Raw genomic sequence first — 25,464 nt, 5'->3', positions numbered from 1 at the left:
TGCAATGAAAACAATTTAGATATGCTTGAGAAAAACAGAAGCACACCTGAAACAAAGGGAGACTAAAGGCGTCATTCACTACTTCAGGAAAGAAGACGAAACAGAGATATTTCTGTTGCCCTTGAAGAAGTGCAGTTTACTCTAGGCCTGAAAAACTCAAAAGCCAGAGAAAAACAACTTGGGGGAGGAGGGGCTAGTTCATATAAAGGGGTATATTGTTCCTCACTAGGTGGGGGCACAGGCTTTCTTTCCAAAACATCAAGAGCTCAATTCAAGAACAAGCTAAGAGGAATGTTCTTTATCTTGATCTGGGAGGTAGTTACAGAATTAAATTCGTGTGTAAAATTTCATCAAGCTATAGAATTAATGTCTATGCACTATACTAAATGTAGGAGCCCTGGTGGTGCAGTGGTTAAGAGCCCAACTACTAAACACAAGGCTGGCCATTGGAATCTATCAGCCACTCCTTGGAAATCCCATGGGGCAGTTCTATTCTGTCCTATAGGGTTGTTATGAGTCAGAATTGACTTGACAGCAATGGGTTTGTGGTGCAGTGGTTAAGAAGTCAGCTGTTAACCAAAAGTTCAGCAGTTCGAATCTACCAGTTGTTCCTTGGAAACCCTATGGGGCAGTTCTACTCTATCCTATAGGGCTGCTATGAGTTGAAGTCGACTCAATGGCAAAAGGTTTGATTTTTTTGTTTTACAAGTAAGGTCTGCTTCAATTAAAAAAAAAGAATAATGTTAAAAAATATTAAGAATTAATTAATCACTTAAAAGAATACTGTAAGAGTAATTCTTCAGCTGAAGTGACCTTGGGGGCAAAGAGAAAGCCTCCTTTAGGGGACAGGGTTTGTAGACATAAGGGATTTCATAGCAGGTGGGTAACAATGACACTCTGTTATCTAGGGCTAAAAGGTTAGGGGCTCCTTCTGGGGAGGAAAACATATGGAAAGTGGATCAGAAGGCTTGGAATAAAGGTGAATGTCTACTTGGACCTACCTTTTACAAAGAAGGGTGCCCTGCCCAAAAATACTGTGCAACAATTCATACTTAGTAGTGTGAGGCCAAGAATATGAGGCTAAAAAAAGAAGGGGAAATTCAGAGGTTTCTTATATGCTAAATTGTCAGTAATGAGAAGAAAAACTCCTTAGTAAATTGTAGGTTATTATTATAAAATTTTAAAGAAAACAGAGCTTTAAATTCTACTCTCTTTGAGAGGATATATGGGTGAAGTATAAAACCAGTAACCTCTTAAAGGAGGGTATTCCTTCCAGTTGAGTTAAAGTTCACACTTTGTGGACTATGGACATCTGGAACAAACTGATAACTAAACTGAAAACAAGATTTTCTCTCTTTCTAAAAAATTTTTTTCCATTCTCCTATCTCTGTGGTAGGCAGCAGTAATGCTTTTGCTCATTAAATATTTGCTAATTAAATTTGCCCAAGGCAAATTTTCTAAATTTAAGTATAGAGATATTTCTATCATATTCTTTTATGTCCTACTGTCCTTTTTGTTTCTTGGAAAATAAGACACATAAGAGACTGTGGGTGGGAAATAAGAGGATTTTTTTTTTTTTTAACTTTGGAGGTCCAAGGACCTACAATTATTCAAGTGAAAGATGGCTTAAGCTCAGCAACAACCAGGGCTTTGAACTGGTTCATTCCGGTTTAGTCCCCTGCTGAGAGTTTGCATTTCCACCCCTCCCACGTATACTGAATCAGAATCAAGATTCAGTATATCTAGGGTAGTAATGCAAATTCTCAGCAGGGGATTGTACCGAAACTAACCAGTTCAAAGCCCTGGCTACAACAGAAGGAAAAAAGAATCTAACTAGGCATCTGAATGGCCTGGATAGGGATGAGTAGAAGATGAAATTGGAGAATGAAGTATTTTGGAATTTAGTTTCTTTAGGATTTTAATTTATAAGGCATGAGAACTTTTCTCTGATAAAGCACTAATAAGGAGACATTTTTTCTTTGGTGACATTTTTCCCTGTAAAATTTGGGCTCATTTTGTAAAACAATGGGTTTGCAATGGGGAAATTGTGGGGAGAGAGATATGTTTAAGCTTTTTCATATACTCTGTCCTTCTTGCCATGTTTCTGATTCTTTCTCCTTTCTCCCCTCTGCCCCCTCCCTTTCTGCTCTCTCTCAGGAGAGGAGGATTTGTTAATTTGATTGTTTAGAACCAAAGATATCAGGATATTAACTAGGCTATATTCCAGGGATAGATTTGATCATTCACTTCCTAGAGTATATCCTAGTTGGGTTTGCTCCCTTGAGGCTAGGTCTATGGTGTGAATGGTTAAGCGTTTGACTGCTAACCTCAAGATTGGCCATTTGAACCCACCCAAATGCCTCTTGGAAGACAGACCTAGTGATCTGCTTCTGAAAGGTTAACAGCCCTAAAAACCCTATGGAGTAGTTCTACTTTGCTTGCATGAGGTAGCCAGGAGTTAGAATCGACCAGACTACAACCAACAACAAGGTAAGTAGGAAAGGGTCCGCTCTTCTGCTTAGCCTTCCCTCTTGACAGAATCAGATGTCTCGTCATTCCTCTGGAATTCCAATACAGTTTATACCAAACAGACTTGCGTTACTCTGTGCTTACCCAGATATGTTTTAAATGGTGCAGTAGAATCTTACCATATACACATTTAGTATATTAAAATGTATTTGCATTGAGCATCACTTATCCTAAGTATAATCAATCTGAAAAGAGTCAATGAATGTTGACAAATTTAAAAAAATAATATGTAATTGATTCAAAAGACTTTATAGATAGAAAAAAAGAAAGAGGAAAAGAAATGCCTGACTCATGTGCCCAGACATGTGAATGGTCATGGATTTGTCAATAGTCTTGAGAGGGTAATTGGAGAATTATCTAGGGGCACAAAAAGCAATGACTAATAAAGGGTTATAAAATAAATAAATAAATAAATAAATAATAAAGGGTTATAGGAACTGATAAATACTTGTAAAAATGAACACGAGTGCCCAGTACTTCAACTTTGCATAATTAATAGATTATCACAAGTAACTCTATTAATGATTTTTTACCTTCTGTTCTGACCTTGGTTGCTAACTTTGTATTAGATGCAGTCCCACTGCATTGTGTTTTTTCTTTTGTCTTCTCTTCCTTTCAGATAAGCTCCTTAGTCAAAAATGGACACCAAGGCAGAAATCTGCAAGACAGGATCCTGGATAACTCTTTAAGGATCTGGGGAAAAACAATTCCCTCGTATTATGTTCAGCTTTATCATTTTAAGGTTCATGAACTATATTTTAAAAGAGAGTATAGAAGAAGTATATCTAGTGGGTGAGAACTGGTTTTAATTATGTCATAAGTACATTTTTTCATGCACATTAAAACACTTATGATAGAACACAGCACACAAGTGGTAAAAGTCAGTTTAGGAGACTCACCCATAGATAGAACATGTTGCTCTTTCTAAAATTTGCACGGCTGTATGGAGTCCTTGAAGGAATAACATTTCAAGAGATGGAACTGTGAGGATTCAGATTTTAAATGGAATATTCCAGTCCCTGTAAAAACCTATGTGGAATCAAGCTCTTCTCTTGGAGTTAAATTGGTTTTGGATAAAGAGGGTGCCGAGCTGGGCAAATGATTTGCTCCTGCTTCTACTATAGGTTTTTTTTAAACTTCTTATACTGCTTTGAAGTCAACTAGATAGCTTCTCAAATTTTCTAAATTGCAATTCAAATAAACTTTTATCCAAATTGTGCCATTCAGGGCACAGAACCACAGCGCATTTACGCAGTGTTTTCTTTCAGAAAAGTGAGCTGGATAACCTGAACTGAGTCTCAGGAAAGCCACGAGGACTTTAGCAGAAAAAAAAAAAAAAAGTGGAGGAAATTCACCAAATCATGAACATCCTGGATCATTTTCCCTTCCTGTAGTTAACATACAGCTCTGTCGCTTTTCATGCTCAAGGTCAAAGAAACAATAAATGTAGGAGCCAAGTCCTGAGTTCATGGAAATCATTAGATTTGACCTTTCATGTTTGTGCAAGAATGCCAACTTTTTTTTTTTTTTAATTCCCTAATTCCGTTCTATTTGTTGAGGCCAGTTTGTTTTAATTTCCCTTTCAAGTGCTATTAAAAGTGTATGTAGACCTGCCCCATAGCTCCCTACTCAACACTTCCAACATTTTACTAAGAGAATATGATTTCATATTAATTTTCTTCACTTTTTATCAAATTTCTATAAGCTAAATTAGACCCAAAATTAGAGATAGTGTGTTAATGTGGGTCTCCATTAGAGACTCTTGCTATGGTGTTACTCGGTGACTCCTTTGCCTCTTTTTCTTCTCCTATTTCTGAGTTGTTTCTCCCCCATTAATAGTAACTCACTGCCCCCTAAGCTTCCTATCTCATCTTTCGAGTTGCTATTGCCAATTCGATCTCATATAGATAGTCTTTTTGTGTGCGTGCTTTAGGCAAAGGTTTACAGAGCACATTAGTTTCTCATTAAACAATTAATACACATACTGTTTTGTGAGCTGGTGTTCCTTTGCCTCTTACTGACAAACCAGAAAGATTACACTAGCTCCTCCCTTAAAGCAGTTCCTGAGCTACCAAACAATTATATTTTTGTTATCTTAATTTTTCTTTAGTTGTCATTCTCCTCACAGTTAAGGAAGACAGCAGAAACCATATGATCATTTGACAATTTTAATAACATAAACATAATGAGATTAGTGATAAATGATGCAGAGGAAATGTTCTGGTTGAAACAACCCCATCAGATAAAGGACTCTGGAGACATCCTGTATAGCAGCAAAGCTATTATTGTTGTCTATAAACCATGTATGAAAGGATATCCAAATTTCTCCAGCAGAGAGGAAAGTACAACTCTGATTTAAAGATGCTTCCCTTCTTTCTTTGAGGTACTCTGCTGGCTTTGAGCACAGCCCACCAAGAGGCTCAAGACCAAGAGAGTACTGAATCTGTATATGATGGCAAGCACAGTAAAATTTTGATGAATGGACAAGTTAGCAACTAGACTGTCTATGCTCAGTGAATCTTTTGCTTTCCTTTTTCCTAGAGCAAACAGAAAGACTGAAGTGACAGAGTTAAATTAATATGTCAAACCCAGTTTCAAAATAGCAACTCTCCAGAGGCTATCTACTCAACAATTTGTTAAGCCATGACTTCATTTCATGTTTATTCTTTAAATCTATTGATATCTCTATCAGTTACTTAAGATGTCAATTATTCTAATCACTAATACAGAGGAACATTTCTAAAGTTTCTCTTATCCCCTCCCAACATTCTTGCCTTATTATTTTAGTCACATGGTGTTGAAATTATAGGTCCCTGAGTGATACAAACTGTTGGCATTCAACTACTAAATAAAAGGTTGGTAGTTCAAACCCACCCAATAGTGCCATGGAAAAAAGACCTGGCAATCTGCTTCCTCAAAAATTACAACCAAGAACTCTATGGAGCTCAGTTTTACTCTGTAACACATGAGGTTATCATAAGTTGGAATTGAATAAATGGCATTTTTTTTTTAATTCAGAGTATATAGAGAGATTTGGCTTATTTTGAATAACATGTCTAATAGTTAACTGAATTAATCAATTAAAGGGCAATTTCTGGTTGATATACAAGTAATCCCTGATTTATGACGTACTTGAGTTACAACGAACTACAATTATGACCATCTTTTTTTTTTTTTTGTACATCTTATTGTTAGTAATATGTACTATATACAATGTTACAGGGAGTAATTTGCTGATGTTATTATTTTAGATGTTCACTTGAGGCTGTTCAAAATCAGATTTATAAAGATACTGATAATAATAGGCAATAATAAAACTTAAAAAAAGTATTCGACTTACATCGGAACTGACTTACGACAGAGTCATCAGAACAGAACTCCATCATAAGGCGAGAACTACCTGTACTTGTTACTTCAGTCAATAAAAATAACTTTTTATAATCTTAAATAATTAATTTGGTCAAACAGTTGTTTTTTCTACAGCATTTTAGAGAGGTGACACTTTTCAATCTGTTAATTTTAAATCAAGTATGCATTTACTAAATATTATGTGGAGAATACAAAGGGGCAATAAGTTATGCAGCTTATTGTCCTTAAAGAATAGGTTATCTTCACGGGAAAGTAGGGATTGAATACAGAAAACCATGTAAGGTGTATAAAGAAGTACCAAATTTTAAATTTACTGCTAGACTTTATACGACCAACAAGTGATAACATAGTCTCAGGGACCTACAGGACTAAGGCAATCATTAAGTTAGAAGAGAGATTAAAAAGGGCCAATCAAAATGAGCAAGGTGGAGTATACTTGTCTGCATAACTCATAGCTAAGTTTGTAGCTATTTTATTATGTTGTGCTATCACCATGAATATGAAAAAAAAATAGTGCTTGCAATAAGATTGATAGTAACTATTGTATCATTGGGACATCTGCCTCCATATAAATTTTACTCTTTAAAAAAGTTGTTACATTTGTCCACATAGAAAAAAATGTAACATAATGTAAACATTAACATAATTTACAGGCTACTCTCAGATGTTATTTAAAGTCTTCAACTAAATTTTAAATTACATGTTTTGGTCTTATAACTGCATATTATTCCTTTCTGTACTTTACATGGTATACTTGGTATTACATTTTCTTTAAATATTATGTATTACTAAGAAAGAAGCTTAAAATAGGAAACCATTAAAGAACAAAATGAAAAGACCGTGAAAATTGTTGCAATTAATCTCTAGAAATATGATGTATATAGGGTTTCTATGAGTCAGAATCAATTCTATGGCACACAACAACAATATAGGTGTGAGTAGTATAGAAGCTATACAAAAACCAAAAAATCAAACCCACTACCATCAAAAAGTCAATTCTGACTCACAGCTACCCTAAATGCTTATAATGACCACAGTGTGGCAACCTAGCCTTGCATTTGACTCTTGTTTATCACCTTCTTTTGGAAGCTCTTCTCTTCTGGCTTGGTGACAATACTCTCTTGAATGGTGGTGTTTTTAACCTACTTCACTAGTTTTTCCCCAACCCCTTCCTTATATGGTAGCATCCTTCAGAATTTCATTCTGAGCCCTTGATTTATATATAATCCATTCCTTTGACCTGAAATTATCACATATACTTTAGGTAATTCTTAAATCTCTAATTATTATCTTTCTGCTCAGACCTGTATGCTTATCTGTGAATTTCTCACATCCCCCTCAACTAACCTTGCTGTCCAAACTAGCTCCCCTTCCTCCATTTCCAATCCTAGTTAAAGACACCACCATTTATGCCTAGAGCAGAGTCTACCTTCTATTCATCTTCCTCGTCCAATCTGTTAGGAAAATTCTGTTAACTAGATCTCCCAAATGTTCCCTGACTTTTACCTCTTTAATTACGAGGCTAGCAGGTCCAGATTCTTGTCATTTCTTGCCTATAGCTATAATGCTTTAACTCATCAGCCTGCGTTTGTCAACTCATGCTGTGTTTCACATTCCAATCTGCTATCAATTATTTTTCTAAAACACCAGATCTGATCACATTACTCATTTGTATTTAAAACTTTCAATGGTTATTTACTGTCTAAAGCAAAACCCCTGGCATATCTGATAATACTCTTCACAATCTAGCTCTTTTTTAGCCCTACTGTTTTCTATTACTACTCCCCACGCTATGGTAGAGTTACATTGAATATCTTCCTCTCCTCTATCCTTTATCTACATTTTTTTTATTAACTTTTATTGAGCTTCAAGTGAACGTTTACAAATCAAGTCAGACTGTCACATATAAGTTTATATACACCTTACTCCGTACTCCCACTTGCTCTCCCCCTAATGAGTCAGCCCTTCCAGTCTCTCCTTTTGTGACAATTTTGCCAGCTTCCAACTCTCTCTATCCTCCCATCCCCCCTCCAGACAGGAGATGCCAACACAGTTTCAAGTGTCCACCTAATATAATTAGCTCACTCTTCATCAGCATCTCTCTCCTACCCACTGTCCAGTCCCTTCCATGTCTGATAAGTTGTCTTCAGGAATGGTTCCTGTCCTGGGCCAAGAGAAGGTTTGGGGACCATGACCACCGGGATTCCTCTAGTCTCAGTCAGACCATTAAGTATGGTCTTTTTATGAGAATTTGGAGTCTGCATCCCACTGATCTCCTGCTCCCTCAGGGGTTCTCTGTTGTGCTCCCTGTCAGGGCAGTCATCGATTGTGGCCAAGCACCAACTAATTCTTCTGGTCTCAGGATGATGTAGGTCTCTGGTTCACGCGGCCCTTTCTGTCTCTTGGGCTCTTAGTTATCGTGTGACCCTGGTGTTCTTCATTCTCCTTTGATCCAGGTGGGTTGAGACCAATTGATGCATCTTAGACGGCCGCTTGTTAGCATTTAAGACCCCAGACGCCACATTTCAAAGTGGGATGCAGAATGTTTTCATAATAGAATTATTTTGCCAATTGACTTAGAAGTCCCCTTAAACCATGGTCCCCAAACCCCCTCCCTTGCTCCGCTGACCTTTGAAGCATTCAGTTTATCCCGGAAACTTCTTTGCTTTTGGTCCAGTCCAGTTGAGCTGACCTTCCATGTATTGAGTGTTGTCCTTCCCTTCACCTAAAGCAGTTCTTATCTACTAATTAATCAGTAAAAAACCCTCTCCCACCCTCCCTCCCTCTCCCCCTTGTAACCACAAAAGTATGTGTTCTTCTCAGTTTATACTATTTCTCAAGATCTTATAATAGTGGTCTTATACAATATTTGTCCTTTTGCCTCTGACTAATTTCGCTCAGCATAATGCCTTCCAGGTTCCTCCATGTTATGCAATGTTTCACAGATTCGTCTTTATCTACCTTTTTATGTATCTGGGCTTATTCGCATCTGTTCCCAACTCTTACAAGTTTTCTTTCCCTCACCCATCTCTACCAGTTTAACTCCTATTCATTCTTCAAGACCCTGTGCACATTTTGCTCGCTCTGTTAAATCTACATCGCCCTTCTACAAAATTTTAGTATTTATTTCCACTATTCTTCCTAATACTTTGTGTGTACATTTATTGTGATTCTGCCATTATCTCATCTGCTGTCTAGCATGTGTTGCTCCCCTGAACAAAATCAGGGTTCCGTTAGCAAAAAAAGGGTGAGAAGAAAACTTGGGGTAATAGTGCCTGCCAGAGGGGATACAGAAGTAGAATATGAAGGACAGAGGTAAAGATGGGAAGTGAAAAAAAAATTATTTACTTCTAGAGCAGGGACTGTCATGAAAAATTATATATACTGAGTGTAATGTACAGTTGGCAAAAGTAATGCAATGCTGCCATCTGAAATCACAACCTTGGAACATGTGGCAAAGACGGAGTGAGGGAAAAGTAATGGGCACCGCTGTCATCTGACAGAGGCAAGTGTTTAAGAATAATTTCACAGAGATTAATTTAGAGGATTAAACAAACTGATGAATGAAAGAAAATGACATAGAAGAATGAATTATGTAGAACATTTTATCAGAATTTTACCAGTAAAGACTTCAGCCTAGGGACACTAAGGGGTAGTTCTACTCTGTCCTACAGGGCCGCTAGGAGTCAGAATCGACTTGGAGGTGCACAACAGCAATACGGCCAGTTTTGAGGAGGCTGATTAAAGAAAACCTTGTTAATACATGCAGCTTTTTCATAAAAAGGGATCCTAAAATGCCCCCAAACATTCAATCTCCAATTCTGTTGCTTTCCTTAGCAAAAGAAAATAAAAGTTATACAGAAAAAAGGAGAGTTTTAAGTTGAACTTACTACATGGTTGATTCTCTATATCACATCCTAATATTTTTTCCTCCCTTTTCCTTAAAAAGTCAATCCTCACCTCCAAGTAAGTTTTATGTAATCGTTTAATTGCTACATATTTTTAAAAAATACGTTTTACTCTTTTTCCTCCAGTGTTTCCTATTCTAAGGTGTAACGACCAACGGGGATTACTATTTCCATACATTAAATTTTGTTAACTTTTTATAGTTTCAAAGTACTGCGGAATCATTGGGGCCCTGATGGCACAGTGGTTAAGAGCTCAGCTGCTAACCAAAAGTTCAGGAGTTCGAATCCACCAGCCACTCCTTGGAAACCCTGTGGGGCAGTTCTATTTGTCCTATAGGGCTGCTTTGAGTAGGAATTGACAGCAACGGGTTTTTTGGGGTTTTTTGTGTGTGTGTGTGAAATCATTATAAAATTTTTAATGCTTACTGGCATTCATTAATTATTCATAACATTTACTTGCATTTTAATTAAAAAAATTATAACCAAATTGGCCTCATATAAAGCAGACCACCATTCCTTTGGTACTGGTGAAAGTTTGTTCGATGCGTCTTGTTTGGTCGTAAGTGTGAACAGACGAGATGTAAAAAAAGTTTAAAAACAACTGACTTATGTAGATTAATGCTTACATAACCAGGGTTAAAGAATCAGAGACTCTTGTGATTGCAAGGAATTTTTAGGGATCTCCTATCCTGTTTTGTTATTCTCTTTAGTGGTAATCTTTGTCTGATATACTATATATTTGGACTAATTTATCTTTCTTTTTAAAAATTTTTTCTTTTTCCTTCATCTTTCTTATTATCTATCTCACCCAGACTATGAAAGCAAGAATTTTTTTTTTTTTTTTTTTTTGGTCTTGTTTTGTCAGTACTACATATTCAGTGCTGGCAACTCTGGTACACACGGTAGGCACTCAATAAATATTTGTTAAAAATGAATAAGTGAATGAATGGACGTTATCTACATCTGTTAATCATTAACAGTTTAGATTTCCTATACCATATTTTGGAGACCTGGTGGAGTAATTATGAAGAGCTTTGCTGCTAACCAAAAGGTTGGCAGTTCAAAACCACCAGTGGCTCCTTGGAAACCCTACGGGGCTGTTCTACCTTGCTCTATAGGGTCACTATGAGTCAGAACCAACTCGACGGAACCTAACAACAACATACCATATTTTAGTAAAGTCTACATTTGAAAACTTTGGTGATTAAAAAAAAAAATTTATACGTGTACAAAAATGTTTTGTTAATCCTATACAAAAATCAAACGCATTCTGTGGAGTCCATTCCAACTCATAGTGACCCCGTAGTGTTTCCAAGGCTGTAAATCTCTACAAAAGCAGGCTGCCGCACCTTTCTCCCTCAGAGCTGCTGACTTTTCGAATAGCAGTTGATCACTTTAACAACTGTGCCACCAGGGATCCTCATATACGTACCAGAAAAACCAAACCTGCTGCCAACCAAGTGATTCGGACTCATAGCAATTCTATCGGATAGAATAGAACTGTTCCACATGATTTCCAAGGAGCAGCTGGTAGATTTGAATTGCCGACCTTTCAATTAGCAGTGGTAGCTCTTAACCACTGTGCCACCAGGGTTCCCCTTGCATACATACATGTCGTTATTATAAGCTTCTTATATAGTCTCACATTTCCTTTTTTTCTTTTTAACAGACTGGAAGATGCCAGGTATGTGTCCCATGGAATATTTTCAGTCTGGATCCTCTTTTTCGGCAAACCAACAAAGTGGCAGTGAAGACTCAAGCAAAACCATATTTAAACCCCACCTGACAAGTAGTCCTCTAAGCAACAATCCAAATTTGTATGTTGTTATGAGAGATCTTGTAAAAAAGAAGATGACTGCTAATATACTATGAAATGCTATGGTTCTGCTAGGTGTGGCCTGAGGTGCAAACATCCTCTTATGGTTGACCCTGTCTTCAATCCACTTCCACAATTCAAGGTCTCCATAAGTATCAGGCAACACAATTCCTCTCATTTGTTCTCTGACTGTCTCATCTTAAAACACCTTCTGTATCTTTTGTTTTATATTCTTCCAACCAAGCCTCATATTTTATATCTAATTACAACCATGTTGTTGTTGTTAGGTGCAGTCGAGTTGGTTCCAGCTCATAGTGACCTTATGTACAATGGAATGAAACACTGCCTGATCCTGTTGTAGATGTAGACACTGTGTCAATCCATCTTGTTGAAGGTCTTCCTCTTTTTTACTGATCTTCTACTTTCCCAAACATGATGTCCTTCTCCAGGAACTGATCCCTCCTGACAACATGTCCAAAGTATGTAAGATGTAGTCTCTCCATCCTCACTTCTAAGGAGCATTCTGGTTGTACTTCTTCCAAGACGGATTTGTTTGTTCTCTTGGCAGTCCATGGTATATTCAATATTCTTCGCCAACACCACAATTCAAAGGTGTCAGTTCTTCAACCTTCCTTGCTCATCCATAGTATAGAATTAATAGCTGACAATGAATAAGAAAGACTGAAGAAGAATTGATGCCTTTGAATTATGGTGTTTGCTTCTTGGAAGTGAGAATGAAGGGACTTCGTTTCACTTGCTTTGGACATGTTATCAGGAGGGACCAGTCTCTGCAGAAGGACATCATTCTTGGTGAGGTAGAGGGCCAGCAAAAAAAGAGGAAGACCCTCTACAAGATGGATTGACACAGTGTCTACAACAATGGGCTCAAATATACCAACAATTGTGAGGATGGAGCAGGAACAGGCAGTGTTTTGTTTCATTGTAGATGGGTTCGCTATGAGTCAGAACCGACTCAACCCACCTAACAACAACAACAAAATTAATAGAACTTTTTAGAATTTAGACTACTTTCTCCCTGATATATAAAAGGATGTACTATCTCAGAAGAAATTCTGTGTATACTTCATCTAATTTCATTTATTTCTTTATTCAATTAATATTTACTGAATGACCGTAATGTATCAGGCACTGGAAATACAGAGACAAATAGGAAAGACACAACTTCTACACCCTTGTAATTGATTATCTTAGCAATGTTCTTTATCATTCATTATGCAACCAGCAACTGGGGCTTTTTCTTTTCTTTAGGTTCTCTACCACTCTCCTTTCTTCTCTACCAGTAAAACCAGTAGATTCTGACTCATGGTAACCCCACTGTGTCAGAATAGAACTGTGTTCCATAGGGTTTTCCTTTTGTACCATGTTGTTTTGTATATCAGTATTTTGTTCTTCTTTCTTCCTGAGAAGCATTCCATTCTATGTATATAACATAATTTGTGTATCCATATGCCTACTCCTCACTTATTGACTGTCTCATTATCTGGCATTTCACATTTACAACAATAGTAAAAAATCTACTATCCACCTATTTTGCTCATTAATGATTTACATCTGGCAGTAACGAATGCTGAGGTGTGAGGCGAGAGTAACACTGGCTGTGAAGATTAAAGTTATGTACCCACATGGCTGGGCCATGATTCTCAGTAGTTTGGCAGTTAAGAAATTATGAAATTTGGCGGTAATATAATGATTAAATTGACTAGTTATGTAACGATATAATTTGTCAGTTATATAACGATATATTCACCCTCCTTTTGTGATCTGATGAGGCGATCCTCCATTTTTGCATAACTTCAATTTTCACATAATGACTTGGTCTTTGGAACCTAACCATGTCAATAAATGAGGAGTGGCTGTCCTCCTTTTAATGGACATTTGGATTATTTCCCATTTGGGGACTATTGTGAGTAAAACTGCTGTGAACATTTTTCTTGAATCTTTTTGTGGACATAGATTTGCATTTGTCTTGGGTAAAATACCCAGGAGTAGAATTGCTAGGTTATAAAATAAACATTCAACTTTATTAGAAACTGCCAAAGAGTTTCCTACCAGCAATGCATGAGAGTTGCTTCACATTCTCACCAACACAGTATTGCTAGTGATATCTCATCATGGATTTTTTTTTAATATAATTTTATTTATTTTGTTGTTGTCATTGAGGATATACACATCAAAACATATACCAATTCAACAGTATCTACATGTACCATACAGTGACATTGATTGCATTCTTTGAATTGTGTATCCACTCTCATCCTCCTTTTCTGAATTGTTCCTCCCTTATTGACATAGATTCACTGTCTTCCAATCTTCCTATCTACTCTTCCAAGGTGATGTTGTCAATTTGATCCCATATAACCCAGTGCCGTCAATTTGATCCCATATAGATACTTCTTAAAAGAGCATAATGCTCAAGACAGACATTTTTTACTAGTTAAGTTAAACTGTTATTTGGTTTTAAGAAGACTTCAGGGGGTATTTTTGATTTAAGGTTTAAATGTTATCTCAAGGCAATAGTTTCAGTAGTTCATCCAAACTTCATGGCTCCAGAAAGTCTGTATCCCATGAGAATTTGAAATTCTGTTCTGCATTTTTCCCCTTTTGATCAGGATCCTATGGAATCTTTGATCAAAATGTTCAGTAATGGTAGCCAGGCACCATCTAGTTCTTCTGGTCCCCTGGCAAAGGAGGCAGTTGTTCATGGAGGCAATTAGCAACATAACCCATATCCTCTACCTATTCCTGCCTCTCCTTCTTCCTCTGTTGTTCCAGGTGAATAGAGACCAATTGCAGTGCCTTGGAGGGCCACTTGCAAGCTTTTAAGACCCCAGGCACTATGCATCAAACTAGGAGGTAGCACAGAAGCACTCAACATGTTATTAGGCCAATTAACTGGGATGTCCCATGAAACCCGAGAGTTAGAGATCAGTTGTCAACTCTTCATTGAATTATCTTCTCTGTTTTTTTTTTCTTCCGCAAGTACTGAATGAAGAAATGAGTTCAGAAGGAGACATCATTGAGCCTTATTCCTGACTCAACTTTGCCAAAATATTACCCCCTCAAGCATTATTCTTAAAATGCGTATGTCATTAAAAGCTCAGCATCATCTATTTTTGACCCTGTGTCTCATTTTTGGTTTTTAGTATATTCCTGAGTTCTGAAGGTACTAGGAGTAACTGAATTTGCAAAGCATATGGTCTCTGTAGCCTAGGTAGGATCCTTGGGACCAGTAGGGGAATCCACAAAGTTTCTTTAGAACACAGAGTCTAAGGGATTATGGGGTATTTTCAGAAGACACACATTTCAATTTTCATCATCAAAATACCCATAGATAGATAATTCTGAAAATTCACATGCCATACAGGTTCTTTGTTTCTCTTTTGTCTTATGATGTAATTGGTGTTATTATAACCTTTCATTTTATATTGATCTAATGTTCTAAGGTTTGCTTTGGGAAATATATGGAAGGAATCCAAGTCACTGACATTTATTAAGATTCCTAAATGAAAGCATGTAGTAAATTAGTGAGATACGTGAGAGCCATTCCTTATGACGGCCACTTCAATGTGATAAATTTTCCTATTTGTGTAATTGGAAACTCATTAATTTAAGAAATATTTAATAAATGCCTGCCTTTTGCACAGACATGAACCATAATATGTCATGATAATTTGTAAATCATAAGGTTAGTAACTTGTACGAATTCAGAGAACAAAGAGATCTTTACTTCGTCACCACTGACTATCTTGGCAAATGTCCTTCTTTGTTCTTATATTTTACCCAAAAATGGGGAAGAATGAACTCTTAGAAGAGAAAATTCTCTGTTGGTATGCATCTTTTATGTTTTTTCAAGGAAGTTTAAAATAACTTTTTTGAACTCTAAATTAATTCTCTCTGGTTAATATGGTATTTGGAGCCACATTTTCCTGACGAGAACATAGTGGGGGAAAAAAGAGAAAGAAAAAGAAAATTTGAGTTTACTACAAGTTAGTGCCAAATGCATATATCTTAGCATTGTACTATATTGTTCAAGATTGGAATTCAGTGTAATTCTCTGCAGTGCTGCAGTTCTGATTTGAATTAGGGAAGAAATCCTATAGCACTGAAATGAAACTGAGCTTACAGCTGCGGTGACGAGATAAGGTTAATCCTGCTTATAGTCTTGAATTGGCCCTAAATGTGGTCAATCTTGGATATCTTGAATTTTGAGGGGTAGATTGATGGTGACGCTAGTGAAAAGTTTGAATTGACTGATTCAACAGCTTATTAAGTCAGATTGCTTTCTACCAACAGGAGTTATGTCGATCAGTTATTAATTTAAATAATTCATTTTTTTATTTATTTTGAATCTAACAGATAATACATAGGCTCATAAAATAATTTTAAAAGCTACTGATGAAGTAAAAAATTCCTCTTGACTTACCTGGAAGCAATAAGTAAGCGTTTTTCTGTAAAGGATTATAAGCACTGAATTCAAAGACTGAGAAGAAAAAGTGAATGCAAACTATTTCATTAATAGTTAAATTTATATCAATTTCATGTTGAAATGATAATATTTGGGATAAGATGGACTCAATAAAATAGATTATTAAAATTAATTTCACCTGTTCCTTTTTATTTGTTAAATGGGGTTATCAGAAAATTTTAAATCATATATGTGGTTTGCATTATATTTCTGTTGGAGAACACTGCTCTAAAACAGCTGTCTCCAAATTTTCCTGGAGGGTTTGTTAAAACAAATTGCTGGAGTCGGGGAAAAAGAGGTGGATTGCTGCAACAACAGGCTCAAACACAGCAACAGTTGTGAGGATGGCGCAGGCGAGCAGTGTTTCATTCCGTACACATAGGGTAACTATGAGTTGAAACCGACTTTATGGCACCTAACAACAACAACAACACTTGCAAATTTGCTGGTTCTTGGGTTTGAGGTAGTGTCTGAGAATTGCATTTCTAACAAGTTCCTAGGTGATGCCGATACTGCTGTTTGGGGGCCAGACTTTGTGAACCACTGATCTAGAAGAATTAACTAGAAATGGAAATGCTGAGTCCAAGGGCCTGCATGTTTTTTCATTTTAATAGATACTGACTGCCAAATTGTTGTCCAAAATAGTTGTAGTAGTATATTTTCACCAAATCATGAGATTCCATTTCCTTATTTATTACCTTTCCTACACTGAATATTGTAAATATTTTTTTCATTTCTGCCAATCTAATGGGCATAGCAAAATTAAGTCTCATTCATCAAAGACATTCTACCCACATGCACTTACATATTTTTGTTTTTCCAGCATATTTTTTAGCAATGGACTATTCTGCAAATTCTTTTTACTTACTATTCAAATATTTTTCCATTTTATCTCCATATGCTAGCTTCTAGTAGGATTGCACAAAAAAAAAAACAGATTAAAGTTATTCTGTGTTAATTGTATTAAACAAATACCTAACAGTGGTTTTGAAATTTTTATGTATAAGTTTAAGTTACCCTGAGAGTTGGACAATTTCCATATTTGAAAACATTTGAAAATAGAATTGAGTCTAAAGAGTGAATAAAATGGAACATTGTCCCCAAACCAAAGGGATGAAATGTGGTCTCTCAAAGTGCTGGATATTAGTGCCTCTATGATTCCTAATATTACCATTAAAAAAAAGTAAACAGATTTATTGACAAATAAATCTGGAGCTCTGGTGGCACAGTGGTTAAAAGCTCAGATGCTAACCAAAATGTCGGCAGTTCAAATCCACCAGCTGCTCCTTGAAAACCCTACGGGATAGTTCTACTCTGTCCTACAGGATTGTTAAGAGTCGGAATCAACTTGATGGCAACAGGTTATATATATATAAACAGATTAGTTTTGGTGAACTGAGTAACAGAACCTAACATTCCTAGATGCATGATATTCAAGGACTAAATAGTGTGAGCTGTTCAATCACTGACTAAATCAGTTGGAGTGACTTTAAAATATAAAATATTTTCTTTTTCTCTTTGGTGGTCATGGTGGTAGTGAATCATTCAGTCTGGAATAATGCCCGAGGAGATTTTCAGCAAGATGACAGGTGATGTTTGTTGCTTTCTAATTCCTAAAATTCTCAAGAACTTAGGTTAGAAGGGATGAGTATGGGGATTACTTTGGTATTACTTGTCATAAAAGTGAATTATAAGCATACTTGTGCAAAAACATAAAATGGGATTCTTTTTGTTTCAGTTTTATGAAATTCCTGAGAGGTAATGCCCCCTACGTTTCAAAGTATTAGATGCCTAAACAGGACCTGCACATGATGTGGCTAAAACTCATTTGCCACCAACGTCTCATACCTACCCTTCAGGTTATGTATGCCAATGCTAAGAATTCAGCAAAACATTTTGGAAAATAAAAATACAGTTTTTTGGAAAAGAGCTGTGGAAGTCTGTAGCAATTTTTCTCTTTCCCCATGGATTTGGGTTGGGGAAAATGTTTCCTCTTCACTGCCAAGTTAGTGAGAGGGGCTCGAAGAGCATACTTATACCTTCTTAGATTTTGAGGGCACAGTAAATTGTTATTTAAATCACCCCTGAAAAAAGTCTGCAGGTGGATGAAACAACCTGTGGCAGCAGTCTACCGTCTAAACAGTTGAGAGTGAGTCAATTCTGACTCGATCCCATGTGTTGGAGAGTAGAAATGCTCCATATTCTTTTCATGACTGTGGCTTCTCAGAAGCAGATAGTCAGGAGTTCTTTTGAGGTGCCTCTGGTTGGATTCAAACCAAACCCCTTCACTGTTGAATGAGATATAAAGTGATGTGTGAGGAAAAGAAAGGAGATAAGAGTGACTCCTAGTTGGCTTGAGCAAATGAATGAATGTAGATGTCACTTACTGAGATGTGGAGGGCTTGGGGAGGGACAAGTTTGTGGTTGCAGGAGAGAAGACAGGGAGGTAGGAGAAAAACCAAGAGATTGTAAGGTCCTGGAAGCTGTTAATAAAGTGTTCTAAAAAGAAGGAAGTAACAATGGCGTTAAACTGCTGAGAGCTAAAATGAAAGGAGAACTCAGAACTGGGCATTGAATTTGGTAGAATAGAGGTCATAGGTGAACTTGACAAAAGTGGAGTGGTAAATACTAAAGCCTCTATGTGAAAGAGAAAATGGGAGGTAAAGAGGTGGGGGGCAAAAATTATAGACATGTTTTCTAAGGAATTTTGCAGTAAAGATGGCAGAAAAAGGGTGGTAGATGGAGAGGCATTAAGGGTTTAGGGAGAGCTTTGTAACAGTGGGAGATATTATAGCAGGTTTGTGATGACTGAAGGAGTCCTCGCATGGTACCAACAGGTGGGAACTCAGTTACCAACCAAAAGAAAGTTTGGTGGTTTGAATTCACCCAGAGGCACCTTGGAAGAAAGAATTGACAATCTACTTTCAAAAAACCAGCCACTGAACCCCCTATGGAGCACAGTTCTATTCTCATACACATGGGTCGCCGTGAGATGGCAACTGGTTTGGTTCTTTTTTTTTTTTTTTTTGGTGCTGATTGGAATGATCCCATAAACTGGTGGAAATGGAAGGTGTAGAGAAGAAAAGGGACATAACTGCAGAAGCAAAACCCTTGAGTAGATACCATAGTATATGGAATCCAGTGTGAAAGGAGGCTTCACGAACAATAACAGGAGGGAAGCCAGAGAATAGGACAATAGTTGCATGTAGTTTGCTCATGGTAGTGGTTTCCTTCTGATTTTTTTTGAGCTGCTCATTGAAATTGTTGAGGCTGTCACTAGGGTATGGTCAATTTCCTAATATTGAACCATCCTTGCAATTCTTTTTCAACATTGCCTATTATCCTTTTCACACAGCATTGACTTGCTTAAATATTACTGAAGAATTTTCCTAAAGGAGTATCTTTGAAGATTTATATATTTTGTTTTATAAACCTCACAGAATGAATTCAGAAACTTCTTAACTTTTTGTGTACTTTCATGATATAAACAATTAGAAATAAAATTGGCTATGCCAATTGACTTTGGAGGTGATAGTGATGTTGTTAGAGACAGTTTTTTTAATCCATTTTCATTTTTTCAAGATTATTTTCTATTCAAGTTTTCCTAAGCTTCCTGAGTTAAATTTGGTAATTCATATAATCTTAGAATAATATTCACTTCATTGAAAATTTTACATCAAAATAGAGTTTTATTTAGTGTCTTTCTATTATTTTTAAAATCATTATATCAATAGTTAGACCCCCTTTCTCATTTCTAAAAGTTTGCATGGTTTTCTGATGTTTTCTTGATTAGAACTATAAGATGCTTATTTCTTATCATTTTAGAACCAATTATTGAATCTGTTATAAATTAACTTGTTTTTCTGTTTTCTCATTTTCAATACTTTACTCTTATTTAGGTGGTGAACAAATTTTGACATTATGTAGGCAATACTTCATTATATTGGCTAACATCTTGTCGATCTGGTAGAAGTTTAAGAAAACTTTCTGTATACAGTTGTCATGAATTTAACTTCCACGTTAAACAGGCTAGCAGAAGCTTTTTAAAAAACCAATAACACTTTTAGAAATAAATTGGTAAGACAAAAATATTTTTAGAATACTGACAAAGTGATGTCTTTCTTTTCTTTTTAAAATCTGAAGGGAAAATTGTCAGAGAATATTGTAATTAGATCTGTAAATAATGCTTAAAGTTTTTAATTTGGGACATCACTTCCTTCCTATTTCATGTTTATTGTTCTTATCTAAAATAATTATTCAGAAATGGTGAAGCCAATCTGTACTCTGTTTTTATGCATGATATTTCATTAATTTTCATCTTTTGAGGTATTATCTCCATTTCACAGATAAGAAACCTGAGGCTCCAAGAGTTTATATAACTTTCCAAAAGTCTAAAGCTAGTAAGAAAAAGTTAAGACTTAGACTCATGTCAGAAGGACTCCAAATTCTTTGTTCTTTAACATTCATTATGCTGCCTCCTTTATGAAATCCGTTCACGTTTTGCTAAAGAATGGTGGAGACCTAGGGAGGGAGAGAATTGAATGATGATTAAAAAAAAAAGGGGGGGGGTAATGGAGGTATAATGTGTTCGAGGGACAAGAGACCTAAAATAACATTCCTTCCCTAGAGACAGGATCAATCATTTTGGAAATTTTGGGGATTTTCTCAGCTTTTGCAACTTTGTCACATTTGTTATATTTTCTTTGTTTCCTTAAAACTACTAGAATACCAGTAAAACACCTAAAAATAATTTTAAAAATTGTATTTGTGCTATAGAATCCATGAAAGGAAAGGAAAAATGAACCCTTACTTGGCAGCTGACTTGCAGATAAAGGAACCAGCTGGAAGGAGTTGGCAATAGCTGTTGGAAAGAGGAGAGGTGGATTTTGGCTCCCAAATGAAGAATAAAACAACAATGCTTTCTGGGAAATTGGCCCAGGATGAAGCTGTCTGGAAGTATCAATGAGAAGAGGTTCCACATATTCTTATATTATGGTTCTGGTGTTCATGGCCCTCATATTCCAGACTTACAGATAAAGATGGAAATCAGAAATTGAATGCTGATTATTGGTATATTGAAGATAGAGTTCTGATTGCTTTATTCCAACGTCATGGCTTTCTGGAGGACCGTTGTCTTGCTATTTATTTTCTGAAACAAACATGATATGGCAGGTTGTTTATAATTCATTGCTGGTGTTACTGGAAATGAGGTAGACAAGATCTCATCTTCCTTCCCTCCCTCTCACCCTATCTTCCTTCCTTATTTCTTACGTTTACTGTTTTTATACACTAAGCAGATAATATGCTCTAAGTTTTTGCTTGTGAGATGAATAAAAAAGAGTATTCTTAGATTTTTTAATATTTTGGTTTCTAATGAAAATATTCAAAGAAATATTTTACAAATCTTTCTTAATCATTTAAATTCTTGCAAAACTTCTCAAAATAGTGAAAAACTGAAATCAGCCTAAATATCCATAGACACAGGATTTGGTAAAGACATCATAGCATAGCCACACAATGGAATATTATATAATTGTAAAGACTAAATAGATCTATATGTTCCTATGAATTGACATAGAAGTTTTCTAAGAAATATTCTTATTTAAAAAGAACAACATACAGATCTGCATGTAAAGTATGATATCATGTGTGTAGAAAGTATTATGTATGCTTGTAAAAGCATAAGTATTTCCAAGAAGATGGTCAAGAGAGAGTCAAAATGGTGGCTTTGGGGAGGGACATGGGGAGTTTAGGATTAGATATGCCTTTAAGATTTAAAGTCATACTCTCTGCTCTGTTATTTTATTTTTTACTTTGAGCATGTACTAATTTGAAAATGATTGTTTGAAAAGCTAGATGAAATTTAGCAACATGAAGTTAAAGTAATATTTGGTAGGTATATTGGATCTGAGAGACTTGGTCTGAGGCAGGACTGAGCAAACAGTAGTCAGGTGAGAACCTGAGAGATGGATCTGAGATTGGGAAATCACTGAGAGTTAGGAGAGGAGACAGAGAATCCAAGAGAGAACAGTGCTCTTTGTCCCTATTACCAACCCAATTTAAGACAGATGATCATTGGAAAAAAGGAAAATCTTGGGTAGTGTTTATCAAAATGTGCTATGCATCAGAATTACCTTGGAGAGTTTGTTAAAAATATGGAGTCTTACTGCCCTTTCCCAGAATATCTGAATAAAAATTTTTAGGAATGTAGCCCAGGATTATGCAATTTCAACATTTTTTCCAGCTGATCCATAGACTCACTACAGTTTGAGAACTACAGGAGTTAGGGCCTTTGATGGAGAGTGAACTTAAATCATATCTGTCACTGAATTCCAGATTACTGGGGTGGTTGCCTTTGGGCCGGTCTTGGTTGTCTATTCCTTTTTTGATTTTCAGGAGGAGGTGTGGGAGGAAGATGATGGAGGCTTCCTTCTGGGGGTGGTTGTTGTTGGCCCTCAGGACGAGGTGGGCAATGAATTAGTTGATCATCTTCTTGTTGAGGTGGTCTTTGTTGGCCTTGTGGACAAGGTGGGGAATGATGGTGGTGATGGCCTCCTGGTGCAGGTGATCTCTGTTGAGAACCACCATCTTGGTTTCTATCATCAGGACTGGGTCTAGGTGGGCATTCTCCAGGAGGTGGTCTCTGAGGGCCCTGATCAGGGCTTTGGCTTGAATTCTCATCTGGATGGTACACACGAGAATAGATAAGCTGAGTGATGGAAGACTCTTCTCTCATTTTTATCTCTGCTGACCTAATCAGATAGCACCCCCCTCCAGAATGTGCCTCTCAATTGCCAACCTCCCTTCTGCCCATTGCTTCCTATTGCAGTGTTCCTTTTAATCCACATACTGGTGATATTGAAAGTGTTGTTTCTTTGCTCTTGGCACAAGCATGCATCCCTAAAGTTGGCAAAGAAGAGATCTTGCATACCTTCTTGGAATTACCAGAGGATGTCTCCAAGGACAGAAGAGAAGGAAAGTGGTCATAAATTATGTTGCCAGTTAAGTTGCTGCCACTGAAAGAACCTGCCAATTGTACTCCAAATCTGGGCACCTAAGCATGAGCTGGAAGCTAGAGCTGGTGTCCTAGGCTCCAAGGCCCAGGTAGAGAAATACAGACAGGGAGAAGACAAAGTGTTGATCTACACAGGATTCACTAAATAGCTGTGACAAATTTTTATTAGCCACAGGGACACTGTTGAATGGAAAAACAGAGAAGAGGGATCCCGACCATTGTCTTTGCATTTTTCCCTGAAGCCATATATGTACAGAGAGGAACATTACAGAAGACACTAACAGTTGAGTGGCTCTCTGTAGGAAGGAGAAGTCAGAATTAGGACTTCTTTCCTTTTGTAAGTCCTCTCTCTACAGTCACTTCTAGCCCAGGGGAACAGGAAGCCCACTCCTCCTGTAAGCCAGGCATCTCTGTTATTCATGCTGAAGGCCCTGCTCATAGTCCCAGAATCAAGACTCTGTAAGGTTTGCCTATTATCTTTGGGGGTACTAACATAACTCAATTCCTGACAAAATAATGATCATAACAAGATACTGGACGACTGAAAATTTTCTGAGGAAAAAAACAGAAATAAAGTTGATTGAGGATTAATTAGAATTTACCTAGTATTAAGGCAGAATTTATCATGATAAAAGGAGAAAAGATTGAAGTTGTCAAGGATTTCATTTTACTTGGATCCACAATCAACAGCCATGGAAGCAGCAGTCAGGAAATCAAAAGACGCATTGCATTGGGTAAATCTGCTGCAAAGGACCTCTTCAAAGTGTTGAAGAGCAAAGATGTCACCCTGAAGACTAAGGTGTGCCTGACCCAAGCCATGGTATTTTCAATCACGTCATATGCATGTGAAAGCTGGACAATGAATAAGGAAGACCGAAGAAGAGTTGACGCCTTTGAATTGTGGTGTTGGCGAAGAATATTGAATATACATACCACGGACTGATAAAAGAACAAACAATTCTGTCTTGGAAGAAGTGCAGCCAGAATGCTCCTTAGAAGCAAGGATGGCGAGACTGTGTCTTACATACTTTGGACATGTTGTGAGGAGAGATCAGTCCCTGGAGAAGGACATCATGCTTGGCAGAGTACAGGGTCAGCAGAAAAGAGGAAGACCCTCAACGAGGTGGATTGATACAGTGGCTGCAACAATGAGCTCAAGCAAAACAACGATTGTAAGGATGGTGCGGAACCGGGCAGTGTTTTATTCTGTTGTGCATAGGGTCGCTATGAGTTGGAACCGACTCAATGGCACCTAACAACAACAACAATGACAAGGCAGAATTGTCTTCATAGGTGCCATCGAGGAAAAGAAGCATAGGATAAAGTGAAATGTTAAGTCCTTCAGGGTTCATTCACACTGTTCTATAGGGAAAGGGGACTTCTAATCACAGCCTGAGTATCCCCTAAGTTAAAGTGTCAGCCACTGTCTGTGGTGCTACTGGAAAAGGGGGAAGATTTAAGGAGTGGCAGCATTGTTACTATGCCGAATATCAATCAGAAACTCAACATAGAGAAGCCCCCTCTCATTCTCCCTGGAGTCTCTTGAACCTTCATGCTGATTTAGGTTAATTCAGTGCTCTGATATTTCCATATCACATTTTAGTATTCTTCTGCCCTCCTTCTTCATTAAATACTTTGCTTACCTTCACATGATTTCTTAAGAGGGCCATCAGGAATAAACATTTGGATACAATTTCCCAAATACTGCTCAAAGCACTTTGAAATATTAAATGCAGATAAGAGAAAAATGAGAAACTGGACCCTGTTATCTATGTAGAGAGAGACAAATTTATGTCCTGTTGTTTCTCTCCAAAATAGCACTAATGTATGTCTCTCTCTCCCAGCTATAACGCATCCCATAGCAAGACCACCTTTGCCCACTGTCTACCTTGATTACTACAATATCCCCACAACTGGACTTGCCTGTACCAGTCTTGCCATCCTCTGGTGCACCCTTCACAGTGCACTCAGAGGGAACTTTGTATAAAGGCAAATCATCTCTCACTACTCCCCTGGTTGAAACTCTTCAGTGGATTCCAGTTTTACTTTGAACAAAATATAAGGACCTTCATATGAAATGAAGACATGACTGGTCATAAAAACGCTGAAGGCCCCTCTTTCCTCTCATCCCTCTCCCCTGTCTCACTGCAGTGAGCTCTCCCAAGCCCCAAGCAGAGCAACAACACCCTCTTCCGCCTTACCGTTCTCTGTGCTCTGAACTGAGCTGAGGGCCAGCAAGGCTGCGATGAGCAGGGGCAGCAGCATTTTGGAGGAAGCTCTAGAGTTGCTTTTACCACCGTTCTGGGAGAAATACGGCAGCTTCCATTGTAAAGACCAAGAG

The 25,464-nt window shown here is 37.2% G+C and overlaps 1 protein-coding gene across 1 annotated transcript; it reads right to left on the bottom strand.

Moving 5' to 3' along the window:
* Positions 1–22,445: 22,445 nt before the first annotated feature.
* On the bottom strand, positions 22,446–22,844 carry PRR4 (proline rich 4). The gene has a single exon (XM_010600120.1). The coding sequence runs from the start codon at positions 22,842–22,844 to the stop codon at positions 22,446–22,448; it is 399 nt and encodes a 132-aa protein (XP_010598422.1).
* Positions 22,845–25,464: the final 2,620 nt, after the last annotated feature.

This window comes from Loxodonta africana, chromosome 4, assembly GCF_030014295.1.
Source record: "Loxodonta africana isolate mLoxAfr1 chromosome 4, mLoxAfr1.hap2, whole genome shotgun sequence".
NCBI classification, from domain to species: domain Eukaryota; kingdom Metazoa; phylum Chordata; class Mammalia; order Proboscidea; family Elephantidae; genus Loxodonta; species Loxodonta africana.
Note: the sequence above shows the minus strand (reverse complement) of the source record. Positions and strands in the feature narration are given on the sequence as shown.